This window comes from Suillus discolor, assembly GCF_016758755.1.
Source record: "Suillus discolor strain FC423 chromosome Unknown F5147scaffold_117, whole genome shotgun sequence".
Lineage (NCBI taxonomy): Eukaryota > Fungi > Basidiomycota > Agaricomycetes > Boletales > Suillaceae > Suillus > Suillus discolor.
Genome location: NW_024541364.1, coordinates 59390 through 74499, shown reverse-complemented (window position 1 = coordinate 74499; position 15110 = coordinate 59390). Strand labels below are relative to the sequence as shown.

General features: G+C 45.4%; 6 protein-coding genes across 6 annotated transcripts; 3 read left to right on the top strand and 3 right to left on the bottom strand.

The window, feature by feature from the left end:
• Positions 1-1228: 1228 nt before the first annotated feature.
• F5147DRAFT_658590 (uncharacterized protein) lies at positions 1229-3293 on the top strand (the record flags this gene model as incomplete). The annotated part of the gene is made up of 8 exons (XM_041434466.1): positions 1229-1273; positions 1296-1334; positions 1489-1542; positions 1587-1730; positions 1751-1787; positions 2340-2455; positions 2800-2852; positions 3116-3293. The coding sequence occupies 8 exons, from the start codon at positions 1229-1231 to the stop codon at positions 3291-3293; spliced, it is 666 nt and encodes a 221-aa protein (XP_041285692.1).
• Positions 3294-4785: 1492 nt separating this feature from the next.
• On the bottom strand, positions 4786-5749 carry F5147DRAFT_841240 (uncharacterized protein; the record flags this gene model as incomplete). Its single annotated transcript, XM_041444361.1, has 2 exons — positions 4786-5028; positions 5359-5749. 2 exons carry the CDS (start codon positions 5747-5749, stop codon positions 4892-4894), a joined length of 528 nt encoding a protein of 175 aa, XP_041285691.1. The 3' UTR covers positions 4786-4891.
• A 1441-nt stretch (positions 5750-7190) lies between these two features.
• Positions 7191-8056, top strand: F5147DRAFT_780850 (uncharacterized protein; the record flags this gene model as incomplete). Its single annotated transcript, XM_041442529.1, has 2 exons — positions 7191-7609; positions 7672-8056. 2 exons carry the CDS (start codon positions 7191-7193, stop codon positions 8054-8056), a joined length of 804 nt encoding a protein of 267 aa, XP_041285690.1.
• Positions 8057-8844: 788 nt separating this feature from the next.
• Positions 8845-10260, top strand: F5147DRAFT_780849 (uncharacterized protein; the record flags this gene model as incomplete). The annotated part of the gene is made up of 1 exon (XM_041442528.1): positions 8845-10260. One exon carries the CDS (start codon positions 8845-8847, stop codon positions 10258-10260), a length of 1416 nt encoding a protein of 471 aa, XP_041285689.1.
• A 780-nt stretch (positions 10261-11040) lies between these two features.
• Positions 11041-12559, bottom strand: F5147DRAFT_780848 (uncharacterized protein; the record flags this gene model as incomplete). Its single annotated transcript, XM_041442527.1, has 4 exons — positions 11041-11443; positions 11496-12041; positions 12102-12271; positions 12332-12559. The coding sequence occupies 4 exons, from the start codon at positions 12557-12559 to the stop codon at positions 11041-11043; spliced, it is 1347 nt and encodes a 448-aa protein (XP_041285688.1).
• Positions 12560-13740: 1181 nt separating this feature from the next.
• Positions 13741-14820, bottom strand: F5147DRAFT_788703 (uncharacterized protein; the record flags this gene model as incomplete). Its single annotated transcript, XM_041442996.1, has 2 exons — positions 14173-14820; positions 13741-14114 (listed from the first exon to the last, which is right to left on the bottom strand). The coding sequence occupies exons 1-2, from the start codon at positions 14645-14647 to the stop codon at positions 13741-13743; spliced, it is 849 nt and encodes a 282-aa protein (XP_041285687.1). The 5' UTR covers positions 14648-14820.
• Positions 14821-15110: the final 290 nt, after the last annotated feature.

Below are 15110 nucleotides of genomic sequence, written 5' to 3'. Positions count from 1 at the left end.
AACATACCTAGAATATGTGAAAATGCATAAGCAAATTATAGGAGGTGTGAGAAACTGCTGACTAATTGACAAATTACAAGTTTGAAGGCAATCTTCCAGAAGGATAAGTATTATTTTAAACAGTTAAAATACGAATGCCGCATAGAAAATTCTGGGGTAGAACCATAGGCTATTGTGAAAGGTATTATAAGCCAGATATTTGCCATGTTCATGTACAAAACAGGTTTTGTGCATGTCAACAGACGATATACGAGATGTAATATCAACTGAGGCAGTCATACAATCATTATCTCACTGTACCCACTGTTCTGCTTATATAACATTATGGTAATTATACACTGCCGCATTTTTTGGCATTTTTGAAACTCAGCTATTTGTCATACCAGGCAGTACATAATTCACAAAAAACATATTCTATTTTTGTCACCTCCTCATATTAGGCCTTCCCACATTATTCCCACACTCCGCAATTTTCGCATTTTTAGCCACCTACTGTGGGAATAACCCCCACAACACCCCAAAACATCACCCAATATGATAGGCAGCTTCACCGCCACACCACAATAGCTCCCCCTTTATATATAAGTAGTAGTTTAGTTTATATATGTATAATAATATAAGACTGCTTTTTTGTTTGTTTGTGTGACTGCTCCTCCCCAGGGGCAATGCAACATAGGGGGTAGGGTACAGAACACTTTTGCAAGTCACATCACAAGACTTGGTGAATTTTTGCATTTTGCTTACTTGACCATGGAACATTTTCTGATGAAAATCAAAGGTTTAGCCCTTGGTCAAGGAAAGTCTATTCCATGGTCTTGTGATATATCAATAGGTCAAGATGTTAGGCAAGCGATAAACTGATAAGCAAAATACTTGAAAGTGGGATGGTTCAAGAAAGCACCTTGACCGTGGGAACTTTTCCGATGAAACCCCAAGTTATGCCCCCCTTGTCAACGTTGCCAGTTGCCATTTGGAAGCCGAAAATGGGTGAGGTTGTGTTTGACGTGATGGGGTCAATGCTGGCAAAATGTCTGCAAACATAATCCTTTGTAAGATCACATCTTGGCCCCGAGCATGTGATGCGGACATGTCGATGTACGTAGGCAGTTTGAGGGGGTGGGGAGTCAAAATGAGAAACATGAAAAGGACAAATGAAGAATAAACATGAAATAGAGATTTAAAAAAAAAAAAAACCGTGGGAAAAAAGGAGGAAGGGGCACGCTCCCATATGAATAATACCTTAGCTGACCTTGGTGCATCACAAGAGCAAATGGTGTGTTGACCTTGTGGTGCAGAGTCTCACACCTGTTGACATTGACAATAACAATGCTTGGGTAGGTTTCACACTCTTTGTGACTAGCAAGAGAACACAATAACCATTGATGGGCCCGCTCACAAGACAGCTGATGCCATAAAAGTGGTTGGCACCCAGAGCAGGCCAGCAGCACAATCAGCCAATAATACCCTATTTTTGAACATATGGAACAGACACTTTTCTCATCAAGTATTGGTAATTCAATACCAGATGCAGATCACATTGTAGTAAGTATTTATTAACTTGTTGATGTGTATTAATTTCTTACAAGACCAAGTGCGAGTGCAATTATATTCACAGGATCTCTATTCCAACATCTTCAGATGGCATTGACACTTTAATGGCAAAGCCCCGTATTAAAAACACCTTTTCAATAGCAAGACGGGGACTTGCAGTATTGTTTGCCGGAACTCAAGTGTGTTTATGCAAATTCAGAGGTGCTTGCGTGCGCCTTGCCAAATGTGGGAAGCAGGTATGTTTTTGTCCGACCTGGAAATTTCACAGTGGTCTTACTTTTCACAGAGACACGAGAAAAGAAGCAAATGATATGCAATCATATGTGATGCGCTACCCACTACACAAAAATCTCGATATTTCTGATACTTTTTGTTATATAATACTATACCAAGCGTGCAATCACCATAAAAGTAGTTGTATCATTACTAGTGTCTGACACCAATTACCATATGTGTCTGAATTTAATATATAAAATGACTTTCACCTTCAAGGAGTGTTTTATTGCTATTAATTACGGTCCATTTGTGACGGATCTTTGTCTTGAGAGACAAAAACAATGAAATTAATTGGCTATACACCGCTACTTAACAAGATTTAGATATTTGGCTCAGGAATGAGGAGTTCCAGTGATATAATTGATGAAAAAGGGCTTATCGATGTTTTGAGGTGCTCAGATACTAAGCGAATAGCACGGATCTCATTACAATCTACACAAAGTTTTTCTGAAATCTATTGACTGCAATGATTTCTTGTGAAATCAAGACATTGTTCTAACCCCATGCATTAGATGTTGATGAGAAATGGAAACTGAACACCAAGTCAAAAATCCTATCTATTTGGTCCGACGGGCGCACCCCTGTAAATGTCACCCCGTCACCCCAGCCGCAAATGGAAGTCCATCACGTAAGTGGCTGTCCGTCACCCCACCTTTTTTTTTCCCATCCGCCATTTTTTGCCCTTGGCGCTGTCAGCGTCACCCCTTCTTTTTCCCATGAGGTGTCGTAAGTGGCTGTCCGTCACCCTCGCTTCTTTTCCCATCCGCCAATATGTCCTCTTGGCACTGTCCTTGGTGCTACAAGCGTCACCCCGTCACCCTCGCTTATTTAGACCCATAGGTGTCACCCTGTCACCCTCCCTTATTTAGATCTATAGGCGTCACCCCGTCACCCTCGCTTATCCAGTATCTTGGGCGTCACCCTCCCTTATTTAGATCTATAGGTGTCACCCCGTCACCCTCCCTTATTTAGATCCATAGGCGCCAGGCGTCACCCCGTCACCCTAATATTCTGAGTCGAGGAGGGTGAGTCACCCTAGGGCAGCATGCTATCAGGTGCGCACCTATCTACTGGACTTTTGCACGCATGGTGCATCCGCGGGACTGATATAGTACTAGTGCTTTGCAGGTGAAGGACACATTTGAGGAGGATAAGAAACTAAGAATGTAATTACTCCCCTTTCATGCACGCATTGTAAGATCAGAAGGAAGAGTTTGTATATGTCAAACATAGCTGCATTGAGTGCGTTATATGTTCTGCTAGCCTCCTCATCTTCAAGTTTAATCAGACATACCGGGACTGACATCAAGATGATCTTGAAAGCGAAGCAACCTGGATGGGAAGTGCCAACGGCATTGCTCTTGAATAGCAGACTTGAATTGATAGTCGCAATAGCGAATGCAGCAAATTTATGCGGAGGCAACAGGTATCAAGAAAAAGAACAATCGGATACCTGTCGACCTTGAAAATTGAACGCGCCAGGACCATATTTTTAATTGATAGCATGTAATGGAGCTATAGTACAGTACGCAGTGGGTGCAGGAAGTGAAATTGAAAATTACAAACAACACAGTGACATACGTGAGTAAACCTGGTCAGCTATAGAAAAGTGACATGAGGAACACGTGCCAAATTGAGACAGAAGTAGGGACAGAAACATTCAGAAATTCAGACAGAAACAGTAACAGAATTGGGACAGGTTGACAGAAACGGTGACAGAAAAGGTGACAGTAACAGTAACAGAATTGGGACAGGGTTGACAGAAACGGTGACAGAAAAGGTGACAGTAACGGTGACAGTAACAGTAGCAATAATTGGGACAAAAACACTAACAGGAATTGGCACACAAGTAGCGACAGAAACAACCACAAATATGGCAACAGACAAATATAGGCCGTGACTTCTGTAATCTACATGATGTTTTGCGCTCAAATTCTCTGAGCGCTGAGCGTTCAAAAGAAGACCTCCATGAAGTGAATCACATTGCCCAATATCAGAGACTCCAGGCTATGCCACCTAAGATTCACATGACAATTTTCAACCTGTGGTGACATCAGTGATAACACGCCCCAAATCCTGAATGCGCTTTGGGGCCTGCAACACTCAGTTTGATCATATCTGCGGAGCATCCAAAATATTTGCGTTCGAATAATACAGATGTTATAGTCAAGTACGCGCTAGTGACCGTGCTGATTGACTGGATCGACTTGACCGCTTGATAGATGGGAAAACACGTTCAAATATCATGATTATTATTTATGATCTGTTGAATGTCTCTGAAAAGTAGTGTTGAGAGGGTGATTTGTGTTTGACTAAGACCTCTTCCACTAATGTGGGCATCAGGGACATTGTTATGGTCTAAGGGAGTGCCACATCCAAAACCCCAGTTGAAACATCTTGCCAAATGCCAGATACTCCAAGCTACCCCACCTAATATTCACATAATCACCAACCTATGGTGACCATGATATCTGACAGTGCTATCGCCCAAGGGAGTGTCAGATCCAAAACCCCAGTTTGAACATCTGTTCCAATGAGAGATACTCCAGGCTACCCCACCTAAGACTCACATGATTGCCAACCTGTGGGGACCATGCTATCTGACAGTGCTATTGCCCAAGGGAGTGTCAGATCCAAAACCCCAGTTTAAACATCTTTCCAATGAGAGATACTCTGGGCTACCCCACCTAAGACTCACATGATCACCAACCTATGGGGACCATGCTATCTGACAGTGCTATTGCCCAAGGGAGTGTTATATCCAAAACTCTAGTTCAAACACCTATCCATATACCCAATATCTGCCCATATTGTCCAACATGAGATACTCCAGGCCGCCCCACTGGAGAATTATTCAAAGCCATATTTTAAATACCCAACATTAGATATATCACATTCAACATACCCCAGGAAAGGCCTCATAGAGGAGACAGAGCCAAACTAACAATACCCCAGGACAGGCCTCATAGAGGCACCATCCCAGGAGGAGTCCAACCAGCCTCATAGAGGCACAGTTCATTGGACAGGGAGACAGAGCCAAACTAACAATACCCCAGGACAGGCCTCATAGAGGCACCATCCCAGGAGGAGTCCAACCAGCCTCATAGAGGCGCAGTTCAGTGGACAGGGAGACAGAGCCATGCCAACAATACCCCAGGACAGGCCTCATAGAGGCGCCATCCCAGGAGGAGTCCAACCAGCCTCATAGAGACATAGTTATACTGGACAAGAAAGGGAAGAAGAAGACCACATCCAAGGTCCCAGGCCAGGACTCATAGAGACACCAACACAGGGATGTCCAACCAGCCTCATAGAGACATGGTGATACTGGACAAGAAGAATAAATATAATATTCTAGACACAAATCAAAGAAAAGAAGAACTTTGTCAAGTAAGTGACAGTAAAAGAAGAGAACAGACAGAGAAAAGATTTGGTTCAAGTTCGCTTTTCTTTGCTTATGTCGGCAGTGCCAAACAAAGCCACACATTATTACAATTTTCTCATTTTCGTCTATATCACAGCCGTACTGACTAGCATTGACGATGATGACCGGTCCTTCTTCTGCAGCTTTCCGCAGGTCAGAAAACAGCGGGGGTAGGAGAAACCGAGAAAAGGCAGACATCATGCGGATGCGGGAGACGACATCATCCCATTGCATGGTCAGCTGCTGGATGTCTAGGGACTGGTCTTCGGTGGATTTATCGAATGCGCTGCAAAGGCGAAAACTTAGCTGCTGTAACTCTTTCGCCAGGGCTGCGCCCGTGTCACTAGACAGTGAAAGTTCGTCGAGTGGTAAGCGTAAGCGTGTCAGCCAGGTCCAAAATACTGCACGGCCTTGCTCCACCAGTTCGACAGCAGTTGTCAGTGCGCCACGACGAACACTGCACGAGAAAGCGTCTGTGGCAACCGAGGAAGTAGCCATCCTGACGATATCGAAATGGCGTAAAGAAGGTGATAACAGAGTCACATGCTGATCTAGGAATTTCAATGCAGTTTGACAGGCAACCAATACGGAGTCGTAGTTCGTCTCTTCGGCAAAGGTGGCCCAGACGAGACAGATGTGATGACAATAATGGCCAGGGGAACAACTCAGCAAGGCCACTCAACACTTTTCCACGCTGTCTGCCATGCTATTTCGCCAAATCAAGTTACCTAAGGACTGTTGAGAATGGAGGGATGGGGAGCACAACTGGGCAAGGACTTGGACGATGTTGTCATGTTATTTGCTTCGTCATCAGTACAAAATACAAGATGATCAGTTTGAATATTGATGCGCACGCACATAGTATACCGAAAAGTGTAATGGTAACATACACCAGCGGTTTGAGAATTTTGCCTCAGGGAAGACTCGTGAAATGCCGCCTGTGTCAGCTAAAACCTTGCTTGTCGCTAGGCAGAGCCTGAGGCCTGAATAGTTACTTAGTGGGAGTCAAAGTAGAATTCTGGACTGGCTAGAATGCTCGGTAAAAACCTGACTGAGTAATTTTACATCAATTTTGTTGCTTTTGGTTCTTGAGAGCAATTGGAACTCGGAATCTTTCTCACGCAATTCAATTCTCGAATTTTTGTCCAGAGCGGCCCTTCATAAGTACTGTAAGAGAAACAATCCCTATATATACACACATAGTCAACCGTAGTTGACATAACATTAAGCGGCCAAGTCGGCGCCACTGCAACTGGTCTGAAATTGATTGTGGCTTGAATTTATATTGCTGACACCTTGGTCCAGTCTCTTAATCCCAGAGCAATACCTGACAATACCATATTTGTCAAGTACATCCTGGTCTCAGGCCCTAGTATAATGTCTTGCCGGGTGTTAGTTGTGTTGGATCCTCAGTTCTCCCGTGCTTCTGTACAGGATTCTTATGGGTGCATGGACTGGGTGACCCACGATTATCCCGCCTTGTTGGCTGCCGACCTCCTGCGCAGTCCTACACTTCATGGATTTGTCTTCCGTGGAAAAACTAGCCAATTGATTTCACAGCGACCAGGCTTTGTTCCAGTCCGGCTTCAAGAAAAGGTTCGGATGTTTAACGCTGTTGATGATTCCGGACTGATCCCTGGAACCAATAAGTTACTATTGTGGCTTAGAATCCAACACAGAGGAATGGATGTGGAGTTCATGAAGTTTGAAGATTTTCATGATATATTAATCTCAACAAACTCCGACTTCAGGCAAAGATTTCGGCGATATCACTCCATATGGGGCGGCATAGACCTCATGGTAGATCCAAGGCAGGTGACCAGCGTCTGGTTCCTTAAATCACATGTTGACAGTCGGAAGAAGTGAGCGAGCCAGTGGAATGGACAGCCCAATCCAGCTGCAGCAATACCTACGTGGGCTGCAGATACTGGAGTCCATCATGCCAGTATGGCCCCCATCCAGGGAGGTGCTACGTGCCTCAAGAAAATTCAATGTAATCATGGACCTGGACCAAATTGCTACTAGGATGGTCAACTCCCCCAGACCCCTGACCACAATCCTTTCCCATACCAACGTGTCGCAATCCTTTGAAGGCTTCATTCTAAAGCGTGAAGGCAGTGACTGCACACGTCATGTTTTGTTACCGGACAGGGTGGATCCACTGAATCTGCCCCCTGACCTTGGTCACTTCAGGTGGTTAAAACAGTCATATGTACCTACCCTTCAACAGCTTGGAGAGTGGCGGATGATCTTGGTAGACTGCAAGCCATTGTATGTTATACACACAGCTCCTGGAAATAGAGAGCAGGAGTGGGTCTTCTTGCATCGGGATGCCGGTCTGTCCCTGGCGGAAATGAGGTGAGTGCTTCAACCGACCATCCATCATCATCTAACAAATCTTAACCTGGGGATTGGCACAGCCTGCTTATGAGGGAACCGTATGTCTTTGATGATATCATGGATCCAGTAGGGGGCACACTTGCTGAACGACGCCTAGCTGATCTAGAACTGGAGTCCTTTGTGACAGCCGCATTAAGTCAACTTGTATGCATTGAGGAAGAGTTTCTGGGTACATCCAGCTCCTTGAGGCTAATGGCCAGAGTGGATGTCAGTGTCATGCATGGTCCCAATGGCCAATTAGGGTATTTCATCAACGAGGTGGAACGTGGTGTAGGTATCGGGCTATTCAGCACCGGAAATCCAAGATGGACCTTACGGCTGGCCGATGAATTTGCATGCATGTTCTCCAGGTGGATGACTGACACCTGCATAACTATGGGACGCCTAGTGGACCCAGAGATGTAGTTTCAATAGTCACATGTCATACACATGCAAACTTTATTATCTGGTTCAACTGCTATCATGTGGTGGCTTGACCCATGAAATATGCACAGATAAATATGATTACACCTCTATAGATCTTTAAACAAGTAGACTGATGTTTGGTAGCAGGTATTGTGACTGTACAGGTATAATATGGTTGTTGCACCTAGGGATAGTCACTCCGGAGTGCTGAATACTGTTGTTAAATCGAGCACAGATGACCGGTGTGCGGTCAACTTAGACGGATCACTCAAATATCTCGGTGACACAGAACCAAAGTATTCTCCAACACAAAAATGTTCCGCTATAACTCTCATTTCTCTCCCATCAACTTCACCAGCTAGTTTTGCCCCTGCGGCACTAACACGGAAACAGACTTGGGTAACGCCACTATACACAGTCCAAGCAAATTCCAAAACCTCCTAGAGGGCTTATCATAATGGGAAAAGTTGAGGGGAACAGAAGGGCAACAGAATTGGGGCGCTTAAAATTGAATAATAATTAACAACGGTTGATTGACCGCATTATCATGTAACAGGGCTATGGATTGTTTCAGCTGTTGGTTGCACTACATTGCACCTGATGCTCATGATATTATGAAATCATACTAATACTATGTTGGGAACATTTTTCAGGGCATCGGATGACGGAATGAGCTCGAGTACTAGTGTCACAAAATATTAATTAGGAGTCGTCAAAGTTCCCAGGGCCAACTTGAAACCCGGTATAAACGGATACCTACCATAGATCGCACCACACCCAGGACTCCAATGCAAACTCAGCTGAACATAGCACCCAGTCATCCAGATTCTCGCGTTTTCTCCGGTTTGATGTGGGTTTCACCCAATGCCTCACTGGACAGGCTGGACTTCAATGCACTAGAACGTTGGACTGGTCCCAGGGCTGAAAACCCAGTTGTGCCGTTTGACAGCCTTCAGTATCCCGACTGGTATGCCCAGAAGAAGCATTGGCATCCATGGGTACCACACAAACAGGATGGATTGTGGTGGCACCAAATCATGCCTGACAGCACATTTTTACCCCTGGATGATGAAGCCAGAGCCAAAGAAGACCTTTTGGGCATGGTCAAAATCCTGGGTGTTGTATATCGTCATATCCGACCCGAGGGCCCAAGACCTGATAATGCATATGGCATTGACAATATTAATCTCAGCCTCCCTCATTCAAGAGACCATGCATGTAGATTCATGCTTTCTGCCAGCGGTTATATCCGTTGGCTGAAAGCTCATCGTCCGGATGATATGGCTAGATACTTGACATCCCAGGATGTGGAGCTTATGCAGGCTTGGAGATTAGACCAGTCAGGAGGATTGGGTGTCATTTTGGACCTGACGCGGGATAAAAGAGAAATGAACATCGGGCTGTACCTGCAATACAACATTCCGGTTTACTATCCTTGGACCTTATCTGCGGCCGCTGATGGCGCCTTCTACCATCTATCCCCCTCCTACTTGCTATCTCTGGATAATTACCAGGAAGCATTCTCAATCCCACCCACGAATTTTGATTTCTTTTTCCAGCCAATGTTGCCAGGTCAAAGGGGCTTGGCCGTGATGGCCCAAGAACTGCCTCCCTTGACACACCAGGTGTTGGACTTCCAAGGTTGGATACCCAGATCCATCTCTGGCAAGGCAGCACGCCGTTGTTTCCAGTTATTTTATTTCGAGGAACGCGTAGTAGATGTGGGTGTGGCTCGGTCATATCTTCGCATCTATCATAGATTTAGACCCAATGTCACCCTAAACCCAGCACGCCTCACCCTGAACTCCTCAGATGTCTGTATCCGGGAGAGATGGAAGTTCAATCATGCCCCCCATGCTGGTCAATTTTACGACACAGCCACTCAGCAACTGAAGACTGCTGAACCCACCCCCATGCAAGTGCCATTACCCATTAATCCTTCATGGGGCTTGATGGTCCCCCCATTGGCCCACATACACACCGGCTGTCAGGTTCCTGCCCAATCTGAAGTGGGAGATTTGGCAGACTCAGATCCTGAGCAATTTTTGCAAGAGATTATTGTTCAGGTAGACTTTGGGACTCATAGTGGCCTAGATTCACAGATACAGAATTTTGTTTTGAGGTTTCCAAACCACTTAAGCGTTCCATACGATGGTGGTTTGTGGAGGGCTTGTCTAGATACATCTACCAGAACACACACTTAGGTGTTCTGTTGTGGCCAGTCTATTATATGCAGACAGGGCTTAGAATTATTTCACTCTTCAACATGCGGTCACGCTTCTCAGATGACCATCTCTCTCTTGGCCTGAACTACATGGAGGAATTCTCTGCGTCAGGGATCAAATTCATGATCATATTGACCGAGGGGATGAATTAGAAAAATTCAGCTATCTCTAATTCTTCCTAAATACCTACAATAGTGTGACGTCGTAATTACAGATAGTATGCGCTGAAACGCGGATCCTTCTTCAATACACAAAAAAAGATGGAACAAGTATAAATACATGTCCCATACAAAGAAGATATTGGCCATGTTCATGTCTTTTGAGCAGGCTGAAGGACATGAGACAATGCCACATGTTCCAGGTCAATGGTTTCCTCGAGCAAACGACATTGAGCGCTACGAACTATATTGTGCTTCAATGCTCGCTCTTCTCAAACCATGGCACAATATCATAAAAATCAAAAACTCCTCCGATTCGTTCTCGACCACCTTCAACGACGTTGTCGTGCACGCACCAGAAACCATTGCCCGAATCCTTACAAATATTCAATACTTCCACGACTGTTCCAATAAAGCTTACAATTATCGAGAGAAAGAATTGCCTTGCAGTTTCGCGACTATGGACACGGGAGAACGTCTAGATGACGATGCAGACGAAATATTATAATACACATGCCTGGAATGCAGGGCATTGCGATGTTCTCCATAGAGGTGCAAAAAGGTAAAATAGAAAATAAAGTAGACGATGTACCCTATGTACTCAGTTCAATACCGTGGTCTGGGGTCGTGGATCGCGTGGACCAATCCAGCATTCGAAGGGACGCGCAAACTCTAGTGCATATCTGCGGATGGTGTTGGCGTCGACCGAGCCGTACAGCATCATACCTGGGCCTCGCGAGATACCAGTTACGAAGTACTGGAGCTTCCGGCTTTCAGGATTTGTAATGACTGAGAGATCTAGCCGTGCAGAAACTCTCAAGGATGACTGCCGCAACCTGTCCTTGATGCCATATCGAAATAACCTTGTTTCTTCTCCAGCAATGAAGGCTTCCAGCGTAAGCACCAAGAACTGCTGTATTTCTGCATGAGCCTTGAAAACTTCCGCCCGTGTGCCGCCTTCGCGAATCATGAAGTGACATTGATCTGGGTTGCTTTCCCTGATCCTGAACAATGATGTCAATGCAACAAACAATGATTTTTGACGCGAACTCCTACAGGCCCAATTCCTCCAAACTCCAACCGTCCTCTCTCAGGCTATGCGCTGAGACAGGGGAATGATGTTGGGACAACGTGTAAGATCCAGGATGAATAAAGATACAGAATAGGGCTCTGTCGATCAAGAGACAACGCCACTGGCCTACCTGGTCCCATTCTGGGACATATGGTTGCATCAACAGTTGATATCCCTCCTGGTCAGCGGGCATCTCTTCATTCCAGGGATATTTGATGTGCTGACTTGAGGCGCTGGCTTCACGTTTCACAACCACATGTTGACAAGCACGTGCAGCAGGCTTTGATTCTGGAGTGATTAGCTGTGTAGTGGGGCGATGAGATTTGGTGACGTCCCGGGCTATGGAATCCAACAAGCTAATGGCGTTGCGATCATGGGATGCAGCCCGGCACTCTAAGGTGCCAGGCCACACTGGAAGCACGTCTTCCAACCTGTGCAATGCCCACATGTATTTTTCAAATGTGCACCGTAAACCTGAATACGCCAAAATCCTAGAAGAATTAGAACGGCGGAAAGAAACCGGACCCTCTCTGTCTTCCACCATGGTCTGAGGTCAGCCGGTCCTGTTCCGTTATAAGTGATGGATTCACCTGTGATTTTTGGTCAAATCCAAACCTCCCCATACAGCGGCGAAGTTGGCCATTGCTTTCTGGAGCCTATCCAGGCTCATAAAGATGATTTCACTGAAAGTTCTGAAATTCATGTAGCGTGCCTGCAGGCAGTTCTTAGTCGATGTATCAATCGTGTGCCACATCAACAACTACAGATTAGAATTTAGGTCAGGCTCACAATGCCTGTCATGAATACTGCTACAGCTTACCACTTCATTGATATGCACCACCCTGTGTCCTTTAGGAACCTCTTTGCTACTCAGCCGCTGGGATGTAGCCACAAAGATCAGACCATCAAGGTCCGTGATACCCAATAGGTACTCAACCTCCTGGTGAGGTAGAGAGGTCAGGACCCAATCGGTATAGGTATGTTCTTGCAGTTGCAGCCAAGTCTTCTTCCGCCCTGGGTCCGGTACGACCAGAATTGTTTTTATCATTATGTAAGATCTATGGACATGCTAGTCTGCATTTCAGCCTGACACTATATACAAAATCAAATGCTTACGATCTGCCAAGGTGCAAGTTGTGATATTGGACGTACGTACAATGTGAGAAGTCTGCAAACCCTTTCAGACCTGTGGGTGACAGTCACAATATGACTGCACCATTTCATTCAATTCGCCACCTCCATGTGACTGTGACGTGTGACATGGCTGAAATTTCGACATTTGAAAACAAATGAGTGGACAGTCTGTGCTGTTCATTACTTGGGCACATTCAACATGAGTAGAACAAAGTCTCCTCGCTATTTGCACCCATCCTTTGAACCTCCCGAAGGAGTCCTGTCACAACTTCTACCTGATAGACAACTTTTGGTCCTCCAATTCTTAGCCTTCAAGTTTCCTACAATCGCAACAGTAAAAAACACATTCAACCCAGAGGACTTTTTCTGCTCAGATCAACCATCAGTCCATGACGCAAGAGACATACATGACATGCCTATTCCTCCCCCCCCCCAAAACACTTCAGATGCTTATCGAGTCGAGCATCCACTCATTACACGAAGGGGCACAATCTTTGAAGTGTCCCCATCTTATGGGTGCCATTGAAGCACGACTTCCATGCTGGGTTCTCACCTACTGGTATGAAGTCATTGCTATTCAAGCCAGCTACCTTGAACCATGGGCCCATGCTGAAGAAAACTTGGAGAAGAGGAATCAGTAATGGAAAGATAAAAATAAAGATGAAACTCGAACCTTGATTGCAAAGATATATCATGCTTTCAGCTGCATCTCATGGTGTGGTAATATCAGGGGCTTAACGCATGCATTAAGCGCATGCTTGATTTTGTACGTGTTGACGAGTAAGTTCAGAGATGCCAGCAGGAAAATCAAAAGGAGACGCACTTCTGTGCACCAGGGAATGCTGGCTTACACGGAATTTGACGGTAACGACAACTTACTCTGATTCGAGCCTGCTGCGTTTCGAAAGCTTTGATGTTGCTGCTGATGGACTGAGAGGGGAAGTTCAAAAAGGTTTGCTATGTCTTGTAGTAACACGTCAGATATAAATATTACGAAAGAGTAGACCATAAGACTTACCCACTTAGTTTGAGCTGACCGTCACGAACACCGCGCTGAGAATATGTTCCGACCCAGTAGTGCGACTGGTCGTCTTGTTATTCAATAAAGGAGAACTCGATTTCAAGCGTTAGTTCCAATAGGTTAGGACAGTGCTTGAGGAAGCATAAGAGCCCGATTGGGGACATCGACGAAGGGAGAGGAGTTTCCAGAAATTTGTTCAGCACGATATTTGGCCATGCCTGTGCCATTTCTGAGGCGGCAACATCGTCCAAAGAGATCTCACACCCTATATCAAGATGTACGTGCGTCGATCGGTTGAGTGACAGAAGCGGGTGGAGGTCTTCCAGCTTTAAAACAGAGAATAAGTCATGTGAAGGACGTTCTGCAACCATAATTTGGAGGCGGCGAAGCGAGTAGTGACTGACGGAAGTGGAGAGGCAACAAAATAATTGTGCCAAGACAGATGCTCCTGTACGGTCATCGCTGAAGATAGAGAGGTTCGTAAGCTTGTTCCGCATTCTGCTCACGAGGTCGGTCAACAGCGGATGGGATATCTTGTGCATGCATGTCAAGTACTCGAAGCTGCTCAAATAAAAGCTCGTTCTGGAATTGGACATTTGGTTGGAGAGCAAGTTTAAGCTCTAGTAAAGATGGCAGACGTGATAGATGGTTCAGAACCTCGGCATCGAGGTTTCCACAGTGAATTGTAGTGAGATGATGCAGATGGCAAAATTTTTCAGAAACGGAGTGGCGAAGATGACTTGATAGGGCCACTGAATGCACGGTCAATTTTCGCAAAGAGGGGCACGTAGGAGCAATGATCGAGGAGATGAACTGTAGCAGGTCAGCCACTGGTGAGATGGCCCAGACTTCAAGGAATAAGGACGTGAGAGACTCACTGGCAGTGGTCATGATTCGACGGATCAGCCTCAAGTCTCTCTCGTCATAGATAATCCACTCGAGGGGCGTGAGATTTGGCAGGAGCGGCTGAGTGGCATCCATTATGGAGGCGAGACAAGCGAGTAATATAATTCATCGTCAATATCAACCATCAATTTTTTTCCGCGGCGGACGTCCTGGGTGGCAAGACTGAGGTGACGGATGCGTAAAGCATACCTGCGGAATATATCATTCCAGTCATCTTTGGTCAAGTGCCTATGAAGTTTCTGACAAATTTCACGAGCAAACGACGTCAGCAATTGAAACAAAGCGATCAGAAGATCCTCTTACTAAACTTTGAACAGATACAACCTGACTCAGACAAATCATGAGGCATGCACTGGATCGCTCTTGCGATAGTGCCAAATTGTTGCCAGAGGATATCTAAAGCTATATGATGAAAAGCACTTCAAGTCCTTGCGAGTGAGTGGGTCACCGTAAGACTAACTCGAATGTCACATACGGTGAAAGAGAGTACTAACCAAGTATGTTCAAACCGCGGTGAGGTACTCCAAAAATAGTGAGC